At 35.5% G+C, this 17,557-nt stretch overlaps 1 protein-coding gene across 3 annotated transcripts in view; it reads right to left on the bottom strand.

Annotated features, from left to right (window-relative positions):
- PDK3 (pyruvate dehydrogenase kinase 3) overlaps positions 1 to 17,557 on the bottom strand; it is a 150,522-nt gene that overhangs the window by 83,705 nt on the left and 49,260 nt on the right. For all 3 annotated transcript variants that reach the window (XM_007493406.3, XM_001362332.5, XM_007493407.3), the window contains exon 2: positions 16,903 to 17,044. In XM_007493406.3, coding sequence (XP_007493468.2) covers positions 16,903 to 17,044 — 142 coding nt within the window. The remainder of the gene's footprint in view (positions 1 to 16,902; positions 17,045 to 17,557) is intronic.

Here is a 17,557-nt window from a genome sequence, read left to right as displayed (position 1 = left end):
TTCAAATGTTTTTCTTGTAAACAACATATAGTAGGATTCTAGTTTAATCCACTCTATCTGTTTCCATTAAATGAGTGAGTTCATCCCATTCACATTCAGTGTTATGATTACTGTGTATTACCCTCCATCATTTTATCCCCTTTAAATACTGCTCTCTTCCCATTTTCTCTGTTCCTCCTCACCATTGTTTTGCTTTTTGTCACCCCCCCACTTCCCCTTCCCTCCAATTACCTCCCTCTTCCCTTGTCTTATTCCCCTTCTATTTCTCAGTGGGGCAAGATAGAATTCTATACCCTACTGAGTATACTTGTTTTACCTTCTCTGAGCCCTTTATGATGAGAGTAAAATTTAAGTATTGCCCATAACCACCCTTACCCTCCCCTCTCTATGATTTTTCACACCTCTTTAAAGTTATATAATTTACCCATTCTATCTCTCCCTTCTCCTTTCTCTCAGTGCAACACTTTCAGCCCTTGATTGATTTTTAACATATCTTTCATGTGCATACATAGAACATCATATATATTTATCATTCCATAGCATCACATTTACATATACATCATATCATCATAATCAGCTCACCATTCCACCCTCTTCTGAGTAAATTCCCTCCATCTTCTCTTCTACTAAGAATAATTTTTGAGAATTATAGGAATCTTCTTTCCATGTAGACACATAAACATTTTTACCTTACTGCATCCTTTAAATGTGTTCTCTTTCTTATTTACCTTTTTGGACTTGTCTTGTGTCTGGACTTCAAATTTTTTGTTTAGGTCTGGAATTCTCAGGAATGCTTGAAAAATCTTCTATATTCTTGAATGTCCATTTTCCCCCTGAAAGAATATAGTCAGTTTTGCTGAATAGGTGACTCTGGGTTGTAAACCCAAATCTTTTGCCTTTCTGAATATCATATTACGTGACTTTTGACCCTTTAAAATATAAGTCACTAGGTCCTGAGTGATTCTGATTGTAGCTCCATGGTATTTGAATGGTTTCTTTCTGGCGGCTTTAAGTATTTTTCCTTGGCTTGGTGACCCTTGAGCTTAGCTATTATATATAATTCTTTTCATTTTAATTTTATTTTCTTATTCGAGGATCTTTGATCATTTCTTCTAATATGATATCCAGGGTTTTTTTTCTTGATCACGACTTTCAGGTAGTCCAATAATTCTCAAATTGTCTCTCTTAAATCATTGTCTTTCTTGGTCAGTTATTTTTTCAATGAGATGTTTCATGTTTTCTCTATTTTTTCATTTCTTTGATTTTGTTTTATTGATTCTTAATTTCTCATGAAATCATTTGTTTCTAGATGGTCAAGTTTGATTTTTTAAAAGCTGATTATCCTCTGTCAGTATTTGGCTCTCTTTTTTCAACTGGCCCATTTCTTCTTGTATCACTTTCCTTTCTCTTTCCTACTTTTCCTCTCCTTTTCTTAATTGATTTTTGAAGTCCTTTTTGTGTTCTTCCAGAACCTTTTTTTGGGGGACTTTGGGTGTGTTTCCTTTGCTTTCACTGCCCCCTTCTGTATCTGTACCTTGCTCTTTGTCTCCATAAAAATTCTTTTGTTGTTGTTTTTTTTTTTCATTTTTCCTATCTAGTTATAGGTAGGCTTGGGGGGATGATGTGATGGTCTGGGGGCTGAGAGCTCCCTCCCCCTGCTGATTCAGTTGTTCCTTGTGATGCTGATAGCTTAAAGACTTGCCTCAGATTTAGGTATAAGCTTTTGATCTCACTTTGATCTTGATCAGGTCAGGGGCTGATCAAATTCTAGTCCCAGGTTTAGGATCAAGTTTTTGGTCTCGCTGTGTACTTGGTCCAATCAGGCACACCCTTGATTGCCCTCTCCTGGAGCTCTGCCCTTAGTTTTGGGCAAAAATATTGGGGGGCCCTGTATCCTCACCCCAAACTACAAGTTATATCCTCATCCCAAAACCAGACTAGGATTCCTGGCTTTGCTCTGGGCTCACATGCTCAGCCCAGATTGCCCTGGGCTGGGACTCCGGACTTCTTCACAGGTTTGAAATATTGGCTTGTACCACTTTTTCCTCAGGTCAGATTTCAGATTCTGAATGTCAGTTTGAGTTTAGGTTCCAAACCTGTGACAGCAGATGTGAGGTAGTGGTGTTTGGCTTGCTCTTCCCTCTTTGCTACAGTCTCTTAGCTGGCTCTGCTCTCCTCTCATCCCAGTGCCCCAGATATTTTCTGCCTACCTTTTGGCTTTTTCTTTTTCTTGAAAGTTGTTTAACTCTGTCTCCTTATTGGTTCATTCATTCCTGTAATTGTTTTATGGTGATATTTTAATCTTGGTTGGAGAGGATTCTCATGGTGGCATAGAGCTGCTGAGGATTACTCCACCATCTTGGCTCAATTCTAGTCTTTAAAGACTGATTTTCAGCTATGAGCTTTTGATTTTTCTTTTCAGTTCGGTCTAACCTGCTTTTCATGACTTCCAGCAGGTCAATTCTGGTCTCCAATTGCTTATTTCTTCATTTGATTTCTGTGTCTCTTTTTGCATATGGGAAATTTTGTCTTTTAAGCAATTATTTTCTTTTTGTATTATTTTCATTTCTTTTCCCCACTTTTCTTCTATCTTTCTTACTTGGTTCTTGACCTCCTTTTTGAGTTCCTTGAGAGGTTGTGACCAATTTCCATCCTGGGGAAAAAGTTTGAATGTGTTTGCTTGTTTGTCACTTTCTGCTGTTGCTTCTGTATTTTGGTCTTTTCCTTCATAGAAATTATCCAGGGTCCAGAGCTTGTTCTGCTGCTGCTTATTCTTTTTGCCAATAATTGATTAGAGTTCCTGAATGTTGATAGCTTTCTTAGCTTCTGTCTCACAGGGTTTTGCCTTGGTAGTATTTTCCCTTTCCTGTCAGAAGTCTGAGTGAGGTAATGTAATGTTCACTGTGTAAAAAGCTTTAAAGCATTTTGCCTTAAAGCTATCTTTCCAGCCCCTTCTTTCTAGGCCATGTCCAGCCTTGTTTCTGCACCTGCTCCATGCTCTGCTCTCTAGACTCTGAACTCTTCAGCCTTGGATCTCAAGTCTCTCTGCAAAGGCCTTGCATTGCCCTCAGGGGTAAATCTGTGGTGCTTTCAGTCAGCCCCTGAGAATTTAGAGATTGCCCTGGCCCTATCTCTGACTTTGGTGTGGTAGGTGGTATAGCGGAGGGATGACCAGCTTGTGCTTTGATAAGTATAGTTTTTCCCCCTTATGGCAAGGAAATCCACAAACGCTACCTACCTTTAAGGCTGCATCCTGTGGAAGAGACCCTTTTGCTAGACTGATTTTGATTTCTGTCCTTTTGAGATGCTTTATAACGATCAGTTGGAAGGAGATTGAGAAGGTTCCTGCTGTTATACCACCATCTTAGCTCCACCCCCCCCCATATTTGGAATTAGAATGTGATGCCTGAATCCTAATTCTCTTGGAATATCATATGGAATTCAGTATGACTTTCTACAATTTACACACACACACACACACACACACACCCCTCTCTTGGTGCTTCTGTTTCCAAATATAGGTGGAAGGATAATACTGTTATCTCAAAAGAATGCAGTAAGCAACAAGATTGCCAAGTGCTGCTCCTTAAGAAAAAAATCCAGATAATGATATATATATATATATTATTTGGCATCTGTATCTATGATCCTACAAAGCTTATTTCACAAGTACAGTCCAAAGGTGGCAAACTTCCACAATCAGTGTTGATAACATCAGTATTTTATAACTATGAATGCTATGCTTTTCAGAGATTATTTATACCAGAACTGTGGCTATGCCTCTTGAGTTAGGTACTTTATATTTCTGATTACTATTGGGTTTGGATTTAAATTTCATAATCTGAAAAACCAACCAGGAAGGACAGGGTAAGATGAGGGGAACCAAATGACTTTATACATAGTTTAATATGTTTTTTTTAAATTTACCTAGCAATAAGAAATAATTTTTAGATCCATAAGATGAGACCTGTTCATGTCATTCTAGTCTTAATTGTTTAGTGTACTTATGACATGTATAAAAACAATCTTAGATTGAAGTGGCAATACAAAAACTACACAGTGTTGTGTCTAGGATACGGACACTGGGCAAGTGACTCTTGTATTGTTTGAGGTAAGAGTTGAGAGGTTGTGGGATGAAGAGAGAGAAGTAGTATTCAATTAACTCTTAAGTATGTTATTTGTAAAATGAGAACTATATGATCTGACTAGACGTTTTCCTAGTTCTTTCTCAAGTGAACATTTTTATTCTTCCTTCATTTCAAATTAACAACAACAATAATAATAGCTAACATGTATACAGCACTTTCTATGTTCTAAGAACTGTGCTAAGAACTTTACAATTATTTTCTCATTTGTGTCTCACAGCTGTCCTAGGAGATAAGTGCTATTGCTATTCCCATTTTAAAACTGGGAAAACTGAAGCAAACAGATTAAGGTAAATGCTCAGAGTCACACAGGATAAATATCTGAGGCTAGATTTGAATTCCTGTTGGATAAAGCATTATTCAAAGGTATTATTTTGAAGAGAATAATAAAAATTAACCTACCCTCTATTCCTAAAGTTACTTCCAGTTTTGGGATGTATTAGTCCAAGGAAGTAAGTACCTACAGAAGAAGCTAATGCCAACAAAAAGTTGCATAATTATTTCAATAATGCAATTAGTCCAATAAATAACACTTCAAAATCAGGACAAAGAATATGAAATAATTGAGGTAATTGAGGGGATTAGGACAGCAAGTGATTAATTTTGGGAATGAAGTGAACCACACTGAATCTGTCTTGTGACTCAATTCTGGAACTAGCTTAGTTCCCTTTGTATTCAATTATGGGCCTAGTATAAATTTTGTCCTGTGAGAAAAGTTTACTCAGTTGTGGGAATTGGGAGAAAACCTTATGGCGCTGTTTGAATCTAGCCTTGTGTGTCTGGGAAACTGGACCACCTGTACCTATCAAGGACCTAGGTTTTGTTCTCACCAGAATTGGCTCAAAAAGGAAACACCACCCAAATTCAGTTGGGTATAGAAATCTATCTTACCCTATGAGGAACAAGGAGTGAAGGGAAGAAAGAGAAGAGAATGATAGAAAGGAGGACAAATTAAGGGAGGTGATGGTCACAGGCAAAACATTTGTGAACATGAGAAGGCTGAATGGAGAGAGAGATAAACAGCTAAAAATTAAGATGGAAAGAAACACACAGTTGGTAATTATGATTGTGAATACAAATAGGATGAAGTCACCCATAAAATAGAAGATGAAAGCAAAGTGGATTACAAACCAAAATTCCACAATCTGCTGTTTACAAGAAGCACATTTAAAGCAAGGAGACATACAGAGAGTAAAGGTAAAAGACTAGGGCAAATGCACTCCAGCTAAAGCAAAAAAGCAAGAGTAACAATCATAATAATCTTGGATAAAACAAAAGCAAAACCAGAGCAAAATAAGAGATAAGGAAGGAAACGACATCTTGATAGAAGGTACAATAGACAATGATGTAATATCAAAATTAAACAATATAAAAATAGATAGGATCAGAAGATCAAATCTTTGTTTTCTCAGACATTTCATTTTTTGCTCATTACAAAAGTGATTTCTACCAGTTCACTGGCATGGCTTTCTTTACAATCTAAAAATCAAGCATGTAATTTGATGAATGGTTCACTCTACATCAGCTCTATTTGTAGCAATGAGAATACAGAATGCATATCAGGTATTTATATTCCAAATCATAACTGTAGCAAAATTACAGTTTTGAAGTAGCCACCAAAATAATTTTTTGGTTTGGGGTCACTGCAACATGAGGAACTGTATATTTCAGGGTCATGGTATTAGAAAGGTTGAGAACCACTGCTCTAGATCCTAAGAATTTATAACTGAAGTATGACTATTGATTGTATAGATGTCAAAGTCTTTCACTAACAGCATTCTATTCTTCACTAACTTCTCCTAGCATAAGTTAAAGCAATTGCCTGCTTCTCTTTTTACCTGAAAATATTGCATTCTTAATGATCTTGTCCATATGCAATCTCATGTCTCATATGCATACTTTTTTTCACCCTGTTATCAACACTATCTAAGGTTAGGAACGGACAGACAAGTCAGATGGCTTGGCTTGCAATTTCAAAATACTTTGTAATCCTAATAGGGATTTTAAGAAATAGCTGGCATCATAGGATTTGTAATTGAGAGGGACAAGCTTGTCAGTTCTTATACCTCTATTTGCATTTCTTTCTTTCTTTTTTTTTGGGGGGGGGGTTGGGAGACTTAAAAGTGTCCTCACTGAGCAGTAGAAGAAAGAAATGGGTTGGCAAATGTTTAATAATTGGCTCAGAAGGAGTAGGGGATAGAAGGTATCCACAACACACTTTTAAGCTTAATTTGAATTATTAATATTTTCTCCACCACTTTCTCAAATCTGGGCATTCAACAAAACAACAAATCAAGCCTTGATACGTGGCTTTTTGAGTTATAAATATTAACACTGAAAATTTAACAATCAGCGCTCAACAGGAGCTTGCTCCAACATACCACTGGACACCAGATAAATACACATGAAAAATTAAGTATATAAAGCAAACAAATAACTGGGAAAAATCTGCAGCAACTTACAGTAACAAAAGCCTGGTATTCAAGATACATATATTTTGTTGTTGTCTTTTCAGTCATTTCCAACTCTTTGTGACCCCATTTGGGGTTTCCCTGGCAAAGATACTAGAGTGGTTTGCCATTTCCTTCTCAAGCTCACTTGATGAGGAAACTGAGGCAAACTGAGTTAAATTTACCTAGGTTACATAGCTGGTGTCTTAGGCCAGATTTAAATGTGGGAATATGAGTCCTACTAATTCCAAGCCTAGCACTCTATCCACTACGCCACTAAGCTGCCCATTCAAGATATACAGGGAACAGATTATTTTTTTTCCTGTTAGTAGTGACTTGGAACGTTTTTAATATTATTGTTTTATTCTTTTAAAAGATCAAGTCTCCTTATTTTTCCTAGTATGGAAGTGCAAAGACCATTTAGGATTCCACTCCTGAACACAGAAGAGTTTTGACCTACTTCATTTTTGACATGGATTGGTTTATGCCTTTTTCAGCAGCCCGGGGGACTCTTGCTCCAGGAGACTCATCATACTGGTGCCAAATTTAGTGTAGACACCTTACTGGCTTACCTTTCCTGATGCTCAGAATTCCCAAGTTCAAGGAATTCACTAGCTTCAGTCTCCTCAGTTACAAAGCCAATATACCTAGCTATTACACACATTTAAAATAAAATTATAGTGGGATTTTGCTTTTTTTTAAATAGATTTTTCATTATTTTTGTATTACAATTATCCTAACCTCACCTTACCAAACTTCATGAATGCTTCTCTCCCTATCACACAGTGATAACAATTAAATAAAAACATTTACACAATGATTACATCCAGCATTATTGAGTTCCTATTCTCCTCTACTTTCCATAAAAAAGTTCCCTGACTTTATCCCCCATTCTCTCCACCTTTTCTAGGTCATTAACAAACATTTATTATGTACTTAATATGAGCTACATTGTGCTAAGTCCTAGAGATACAAAGACAGGCAAAAGTCAGTCCTTCCTCTCAAGGAGCTCACAGTGTATGGAGGGAAACAAATGCATAACAACTCCATACAAAAGAACAAAGTGGAAATAATCAACAGAGGGAAGGCACTAAAATCAAGAGAAAATAAGGAAGGGCTTCTTGTAGAAGATAGGATTTTAGATGGGACTTGAAGGAAGCCAGGAAACAGAAACAAGAGGGTACTCCAGGGAGAGGATAGCTCGAAAATGTCCGGAAATTGGAATAAGGTAATTTTTGGTTCAAGGACCAGTAAAGGAAAATGTTGTAACTGGATTCCAGAGTACATGGCTGGAGAAAAGGGGATATGAGGTATAAGAAGACTAAAAAAGGATGGGGGGGAGGGGCAGATTATGAAGGGCTCTCACCAGCAAACAAATTTTATACTTGTTCCTGGAAGTGATAGGCAGCCACTGGGGTTTAATGGCCTGACACGATCAGACCTGTACTTTAGGGAGATTACTATGACAGCTGAATGAAGGATGAACCACTGAGAAATTTGAGATTGAAGAACGAACCAAAAGGTACAGCAATAATTGCACGGTGAGGCAATGAGGGTCTTCACCAAGATGGTGGCAGTAAGGTGATCCTTCTCATTAAGGCCAATGTCTTCCACAGGTACCTTTTATTCCATTTTTTGCCACCTTCCCCTGTGGCCTTTTCCCATAATCATCATCCTCCCCACAATCTTCAATCTCTAGCCAATCTACTGGCTCACTTGAACTTTCCATACTCTAGAATTACTGACATCCTCTCTTATACAATACAAATCCTAGAAAAAGCTGACTACATTCATTGTATTCACTTCTTCTCAACCTCTTTCAATCATACTTCAAACCTGGTCTTCAACCAAAACATCTTCAGAGCTACTATCAACCTCTTTATTGCCAAATACTGTGGCTTCATCTTAGTTCTCAACCTTCTTGACCTCTCTTCAGCATTTAACAATGTTGACCAACACACTCCCCTTTCCTTTAAAACATTAAAATGTTATAAGTAAATCTAAGTAACAGTTAAAATGAATTTAAGAATAAGAATGAATGTTTAGAGAATCTTTTGATTATACATAATTGCCATTAGTAGAGGATTAAAGTGATGAAGTTGATACAGGGAATTCCAAAGCAACTGATAAGCAGCTTTGAAATTCATATTTAATAGCTCTATTCCATTAAAAATTCATTTTAACTCTTATAATCCTTACTATATAAGTTACAGACTCAATTTCCCAATCAACCATCAGCTTTACTCAGTTACTCAATCAGCTACTCAACTGTAGCTAGGATGATAATTTTATTTGTTTCAAATTTGGTAAGTGCCTATGAGGAATTTTTACTTAAAAAAAATTAAAATATAATATCATGGATGACATTTTCCTAACCAAACATTATCCTAAGTCAGGAAAGTTCTTAACTATTTTTGTTCCTTTGACCCTTTTGGCAATCTGGTGAAGCCTATGGATCCTTCCTCAGAATAATGTTTTTAAATTTATAAAACAAAATATATAGAATGACAAAGGAAACCAATTATGTTGAACTAAAGTTATAAAAGTTTTTTTTAAGGAAATTGTATTTAGTTAATTTAGAAAATTATTCCTTGGTTACAAGAATCATATTCTTTCCCTCCTTCCCCCCACCCTTTCCCATAGCTGACACACAATTCCACTGGGAAAATGACAAAAGTTTTTTATGACAAATTCACAGACATTAGCATAAAAACCCTGGATTTAAAATATTCAAATATTTTTCTTTGGAAGAAATAATCTTGAGAATTCTTTAAAAGGGCAATGAAGGAATAAGATAATAAGGGGAAAAAAGGAAAGAATAGATCCTTTCAATTTCACATTCCCAAATAATAACTAATTCTTGGACCTCTACAACAAGAGACTGGTGATAATTTGTATTTCTTTAAGTTTAGATCCTTAAGGGAAAAACAAATGATCAAGCAAAAAACTCACATCTTATTATTCCTATAGTGGCAACTATTATGACGTCTCCTTTCCACAGGATTTTGATTTACTAAGTAACTTTCTACTAAGGTAATGACATACAGTTGGTCCAACAATTCCTGGGTTGTCTGGCCACAAAATCCTTTATTTTTAAATTTTTTACTTTCCAAATTCTCTCCCTCCCTTGTTGCCCAGTCCCACTCCCTGCCCTTCCCCCATACTGAGAAGGTAAGCAATTTGATATGTTAAACATGTGCAATCATGGATAACATATTTCCATATTAGTCATGTTGTGAAAGAAAAGACAGACAAAAAAAGAAGAAAAATAAAGAAAGTAAAAAAGCATGCTGCATTCTGTATTCAGACTCAGTTCTTTCTCTGGAGGTAGACAGTATTTTTCATCATAAATCCTTTGTAACTGTCTTAGATGTATTGCTGAGAATATATTGCCAAGTCATTCACAGTTGATCATCATAAAATATTATTGTTACTCTGTGCAATGTTCTCTTGGTTCTACTTATTTTGCTTTGCATCAGTTCATGTAAGCCCAGGTTTTTCTGAAAGCATCTTGCTAATTTTTAAGCTTTAAAAATAAGTTTAAAAATAAAAATAAACAAGAAGAACATTGTACAGCAACTGATACACTGTGGCACAATCAAATGTAATAGACTTTTCTACTAGCAGCAATGCAATGACCCAGGGCAATACAGAGGAACTTGTGAAAAAGAATGCTGTCCACATCCAGAGAAAGAACTGTGGAAATGGAAATGCATTAGAAAAATATGTGATCAATCACATAGTATGATAGGGATATGATTGGGATTTTGATGTTAAAGGACCGCTTTACTGCAGATATGAATAACATGGAAATAGGTTTTGAACAATGATACATGTATAACCCAGTGGAACTGCTTGTTGGATTTAGGAGGGGGGAAGGAGAATCATGAATCATGTAGCAATATTGTAAATAAAAAAAATAAAAATAAGATCAGCCTCTCTGGGTAAGGAACAGAGAATAAAAGACCGGGGGGTGGGATGGGGGGGTGGGTGGGGTTAGCACAGCAACAATAACCAACAATGTAATAATAGCAGAGTATGGCAAGATATTCAGTGTTCCATATCCACATTCTCTACACCTCTGCAAAGAAGGGAAGGAGGTGCCTTTTCTCTCAACTTTAAGGCCCAGCTTAATTATTTTAATTACACAGATTTCAGATTTCTTCTGTTTTGTTGTTTATGATATTATTTCAATTATACTGCTATGACCATTGAATGTATGATTTTCCTGTTTCTGCTCATTTCACTTTGTATTAGTTTCTCTATTACATGTTTCTCTAAAATCTTCATCTTCATTGTATTTTATGGCATAGTGATATTTGCAGTCATGTACCCCATTTTGTTTAGCCATTCCTTCATAATAGAAACCTTTGTTTTGTTTTCAGTTCTTTAATACTACAGTGTTGCTTTAAAATTTTTTGATGATATGAGATTTATCTTTTCATCTTGACATAACTGATCATATATACCTAGCAGGGGCATATCTGGGTCAAAAGGTATGACTATTTTAGTCCTTTTTTAATCATAATTCCAAATTGTTTTCCAGAATGAATGGACCAATTCACAGCTCTACCAATAATGTATTCATATTCCTGTCTTTCCACACAATTCATACATTCCATTCTTTTTTTATCTCAGCCAGTATGTTAGATATAAAGTGAAACCTCAGGAGTTGTTTTGATTTGGACTATTCTTACTGTGATTTAAAACAATATTCCAGGTGTTTGAAATTCTCTTTATAACTGTTCATATCTTTTGACTTATTTATTGGGGAATTGTTATTAGATTTTTATGTTTGCTTTAGGATATATATTTATATGTTTCTTATACATCAGGCTCTTATATGAGATGTTTGGCATAAATTCTTTTTTCCTAATCAGTAGCTTCCCTTTTCATCTTAGTTGAACTCATTTTATCTATTCAAAAGCTCTTCAGTTTCATGCAAAAGGTAATATGGACTGAAGTACATATAATGTGGATGCAATACTATCAACAAAGAAATATCATTATATGAAACTCCACTAAATAATGGGGTTCTACAAATGTAAACTTTAAATAGTACTTTCAAATATCTATAGTAGTTAGACTAACCCAATTGGCCTACATTCTGCTATATGCCAGTCTCTTTCTCATTGTTTGCCATTTCATGACTCATTCCCTTCTTTTTCTTCCCTCCGGGTAAAGAATCAAGCCCCAAATATAAAAAAACAGTTACACTACTGCCAGTGCTTCCTCATTCCTCTCCACCTTTAAATTATGAGATCCAGGTTCCTCATAAAAATATTTTATCACTAAGCCACCCTTCAAAGAATTTTGTAATTATACATCAGTTATAAGGCATTAATAGGCATACTAAGCAGAGAGTTGGAGAGTCAGGAATACCTATATGTGAATCTTGCTATTGGTACTTACTCATTTTATGACCCTGAGTAAGTCACTTAACCTTAGTCTCATTTTTCTCATCAGCAAAATAAGGTTCATGTCAAGCAACCTTCATGGCTTTTAGAACAAATTATCCTCATCTGCCCATTCCATGAGGGAAAATCTTATGCCAGAGGCAGACTTCCCCCTAAGCCACTGATGGGTTTGAGGCCTGTCTGTTATCCTCAACCTGACTTAGTTCATCTGCCAAGATGGTTTTACTGTGCAGTAGTTGTGCATGCTAAAGCTTCTTGGAGACATAGATGAGAGTTGAATGACAGGTAGACAGCAAAGGCGAATGAGCAGCAGCTTGTGAAAAGGGTTTGCCCTCACAGCAGAAGGGCTAGTCCTCCTTGCCTACCCCAACTAGAAGATACAAATATCCATTCTCCAAAATACTTGGCACTATTTCTCAGTGGACACTGTATAATTGAAAATTTGTTACCCTAAAAAAGAACTACATTTCCTGGGAGCCCACTGACTTCCTGTCATTATGAACTTCCTGTAGACAGAGGATATTAGTGAGTGGGCAGTCCTCTTGGGGCTTCTTTAGCATCTTGGCTGGATGGTGGTGAGATTTTCAACAGGCTGAATAGTCATGGGCACATGGTCTTTTTATTTTGTATCTCTTTTATTCCTTTATTAATCTAATGATCATGAATAAATCTCCTAAAATATAATATTTTTATTAGATTTAATTTTAATTTTTACATTGATGGTAACCACTAGTCAGAGAAGAACTTCTCAATTTTTTTAAGATAGCCTAGGTAATTTTTTTAAGCCACGTTTCTCCTGTCAAGGCTTTTTGCCTCCCCATCCCACCCCCCTTGTGAACTCTGAGAGAACTCCAAACTCTCTACCCAAGCTGCTGTCCTGCTCCTACTGGTTTGTTTGTTGGTTTGCTTTCATTTTTGTTTTTCTCTTTCCCTACTTTTTGCCTGGTCACCCTCTCTACTGCCCAGCTGCTTTAGTTTGAGGGACTTAGCATGTCATCAGTATTGAGATTTTCTTTAATTTTTTTTAATTTTGCAGTAATATAAGTTTAAAATACATTTGCCCTAATGTCAATACATACCTCCCAAGCCTTAGACTATAAAAATTATGCCATTGATTGTTAAAAAAAATTATGGGAATTTGCTTAAATTTTGCTTAATGATTTTGTCTGATTCCAGGAGAAGGGAACAAAAGAGCCATTATACAGTGCCAAGAAGGACAAGGTCAAAAAGGACCAAATCAATCCAGTTGTATTGATGGACTTCTAAGCCAATACAAAAGGACTTGTACCTAGTGTGAGACTCAAGGTTGCAGTGCTTGATATATCTTAAGATGCAAGACACCTTGTATCCACACTCTTTGTGAAATACTCACAGACAAGTACCAAAGTTTGGCTCTCATCCTGGCTCCCCCTATCCCTGAGAGTGAAGCTAAAATCAGACCAGGGGATGACACTTCCCTATCACACAAAAATCTAATCCCTTTTTCTCTCTTATAGTATGGCAACTTACTGTAGTCTTGGCTGCAAATGGGTAAGTGAAATATTACTGCATTTGTCCTAAAGACTCAAAGGATAGAAATTATTTTAATTGGGCTCCAATTCAAGGACCTGTTATAGGTTTATTTTCCTTTACTTAGAATTTTTTCACTTTGATAGTCTATGTTACATCCAGAAGTTACCTTTTCTCTTTTCTTTGGATTTTTTTGATGTTTTTGATTTCTCTTGCCAATTGATTCATATACCTCATAACTCAATCACGCATCCCTAAGTGATCCCTGTGTTTTTCAACACTCTCTTCTGGGGGGTATGTATTATTATTCTAAAATGCAAAGTTTAAATTTTTTTAGAGTAATTTTAGGTTAAGAAATATGCTACCTCTCTGAATCTAGGAAGTAAACTGTTTGGAGAAGGCACTATGAAGATGGCTTCACAGACCATACACTGCACCAGAAGATCCAGAGTGAACTTTGGGATGTGGTGATCTGAACTGTGTAGAGTTGAATGCATTTATTGTGTATGTATACTCTTATGCTGAAGGGGACTGCCCCTTAACAGGCTTTTTGTCAATAAGCCTAGCAATCATGGGTTTGTTCTTTCCCCTTTTATTCCCAAAATTATTGTAATTTAAAAGTTGGTTATGTTTACAAGATTCATTGCAGAGACCAGTCTTCCACTGGATCTCAAGGGAATGCAAAATTAAAAATCTATTACCCTAAAAAAAGAACTACATTTCCTGGGAGCCCACTGACTTCCTGTTATTAAGTACTTCCTGTAGACAGAGGATATTAGTGAGTGGGCAACCCTCTTGGGACTTCTTTGGCGTCTTGGCTCAATGGTGGTGAGTGGGATTTTCAACAGGCTGAATAGTTATGGGCATGTGGTCTTTTTATTTTGTATCTTTTATTCCTTTATTTCTAATGATCATGAATAAATCTCTTAAAATCTAATATTTTATTATTGAGATTTAATTTTAATTTTTACAACACTAAAAAATTTATCTAGAAGAAAAATAGCAAATGTAAGCTTTGTATTTGAATAATTTTCTATAACTAAAGAACCAAAATTACCCAATTCTGATAATATTTCATTTTGTCTGTAATATCTCAATCACAAGAATGTCTTCTATCTCAAAAGCCGAAATTCACTTTTCCTCTGAAGTCATTTTCCTAATCTTTAAGTAACTGTGAAAATAAATACCTGGTCTATTCTCCATACATATTCCAAGTCAGAACTTGACCACATTTCACTCCTCCCTGTCCTTCATTTCTTATATCAATATGGGACCAAATTCTATACTTGCTTTATATATTTACTTTCTGTTCCCTTTTCTCCATTCCCACAGTAAAATCCACAGTTCATTTTCTAGATCTCTCTAGTCAACTAATACCTTCCCTTTATTAGGTACAATGTTGGCTGCTCTACAACCCACTGAAAGTTTCCATTAACAAAAGCCACCCATTTCCCTAAGGTCATTCATGTTTTAAAGAGCATGTCTTCTTCACATTGAGGACTAAGACCAAATTTCTCCCACTGAATAAAAGACAATTCCTTAAAATGGCCAGAGTTAAATCAAATCTGTCACTTCTCTTTAATCCTAGGCTAGAGGGACAATGTTCTGCACATAATCTGTCACTTTACTTTTATACTATTTCACTCCTGCCTTTGTACATGTAGTCCTCAAGTCTCCATAAAGCTTCTGGATGCCTATAATATGATATTGACAACTTAAAGAATTGCAGAGTTTATACAATATAACTACATGCAACCCCAATTGTCTAGCTCTTAATTCTTCTGCCTTGGAACTGATAGTATCAATTCTTCTAAAACAAAAAGGGTTTTTAAAAAACAATAACAACGTAACTACATATATGGACATGGAGACAGAAAAAAGTAGAGAAAGCAGGTTATCAATATATGGCCATGAGATGGATCTTTCCCCAACCTCAAAGACATAACAATTTCACCAACCAACATGTTGCCCCAACCTCCCAACACTGGCACAAGGGACATAATAAAGCCTACCATTCCTATAGGGGGTTCATGGTCTTACATATTCACTAAATATTCCAAGTACCTTTTAATTTTCAAAAATCTCTTATGCTTAATGCATATATAACAACTGGTAATGATTCATCACCTCCTCTGTGAAGCCTGTTCTAACAAACCAGTCTTAAAATAATAATCTAATAATTCTTTTCCAACTAATGACCTAATTACACCTTTCAGTTAAAAAGAAAGTATCATCTCCTGTCCCATTCAAGCCTTTTTCCAACTACCTAGAAACAAGTTATTCTCTCATACTTTCAGCTGATACATTTCACACTTCTCACTCCCCAACACATATTTCTTCATTTGGAAATAGCACAAACAAACACCTTAAAAGAAATACAAACACACACACACATGCACCCACCCACACACATACAGATGTGTGCACACATTTTGAGCTGGTAAAGCTACATGTACATCTACACTGATAATGTATAATTTAAAATATATGATCCATTTAATAACAAATAAGAATTCAGAGTCAAAACTGAACTAATGTAAAGTAAAAAAAAGCAGAGCCAAAAAAATAATTGACATCAGTAAAACTATGTAAATAAAAATAACACTAAAAGGGAAAACTCAGATCAAACATAATAAAGTTGATTCCATATTATTAAACATTCTATCATTTTGTTAATAACTACAAAATAGAAATAACACATGATGTAGTTATAATCATTACACTCAAGGAGCTATGCCTATCTTTTTATAGAAAAATATTAAGAGGAGTTCCTTTTTTTTTCTTGAGAAGTAAAATGTCAAAATAGCAATAACCAAGAAGAAAAAAACAAAATATGTTGTCCTACTTAATGGGCATCATGTCTGCTTAACTTACTTGTGATAGAGGCTTATGTGCTTTATAATTGCTGTATGAATATGAAAAAAAGAAAGACAGTAGAAGATATTCTGATTACTCAATTTGACATACACTACAACTTTAAGTGAGTTAACTAAAAATTATTATAGTTTCTTAGATGAAACAACAGTTATGATTCGTTAATAGGAATGTCAAAAAAGAAAATTATATTCATCAAAAATATATGATAAAATGCTAACTCACTAAGGATCAGCTTTCTAGCTAAAGTGTCACACACACACACACACACACAAGAATGAACTTTATTGGAGGGGAAAAAGGGGTTGGGGGACAGTCCCTAAGCACCCAGAAACAAAGGGAAGAACTGAAGACTTAAAAGATTTCATCCTCATTTCTCAAGAAAGCCAAAGTTTAACTCTACATGTATGTTTAAGAAAAAAAGTAATATCTAAATAGTCAAAGAACCAGAATTGTATCTTTAAAATTTCCAAGGTAATTTTGCCTTTGAAAAAAATATTTACTTACCAACTCTGCACCAGCCCTACCGATGGACGGCTCAGCAAGTTATCAGGCAATAGATTGACTTCTCTCATCGTGTTAGCCAGTCGCACTGGAAGCTCTTTTCGTAAGAACATATATGATGTCTTCTCACATGCATTGTCACGTCCTATTAAGAAAAGAGAAAATTATTCTTTTTATGAACCTTGCAAATTAACATTGGCACAGGATTATATAAGGAAGCAATGAAAGCTATGGTAAAAAAAAAAACAAACAACACCCAATCTAGATTTTAAAACTAACAAACTAGTAAAAATAAGAAAAGAGTATAATAGCCCTTCCTTCATGCTAGGAGGCAGGCCTAGCAGAGCAAGTTAACAGATCCTAAACAGATGCATTTATCCAGTGTCGTCAGCACAAAAATGAAAACTGCCCAGGGATATGTTCTGAAATTATTTTAAAATAATTAGCAATAACAATATGAAAATCTTTTTGTATAATATAATACTTAAATACCAGAGAACCACTGCATTACCATATAATGGAAAGACAGTTGGATTCAGACAGTTGAGATAATCTAGATTCAAATTCCAGTTCATACTTATTACTTGTCTTCCTTGGGTAAGTCACTTAATCTTTCTCTAACTTAGTTTCTTCATCTATAAAATGAGAGATGAGACAA

Source organism: Monodelphis domestica, chromosome 4, assembly GCF_027887165.1.
Source record: "Monodelphis domestica isolate mMonDom1 chromosome 4, mMonDom1.pri, whole genome shotgun sequence".
Classification (NCBI taxonomy): domain Eukaryota; kingdom Metazoa; phylum Chordata; class Mammalia; order Didelphimorphia; family Didelphidae; genus Monodelphis; species Monodelphis domestica.
The sequence above is the reverse complement of the archived record's forward strand: the minus strand, read 5'-3'. Positions and strand labels throughout refer to the sequence as shown.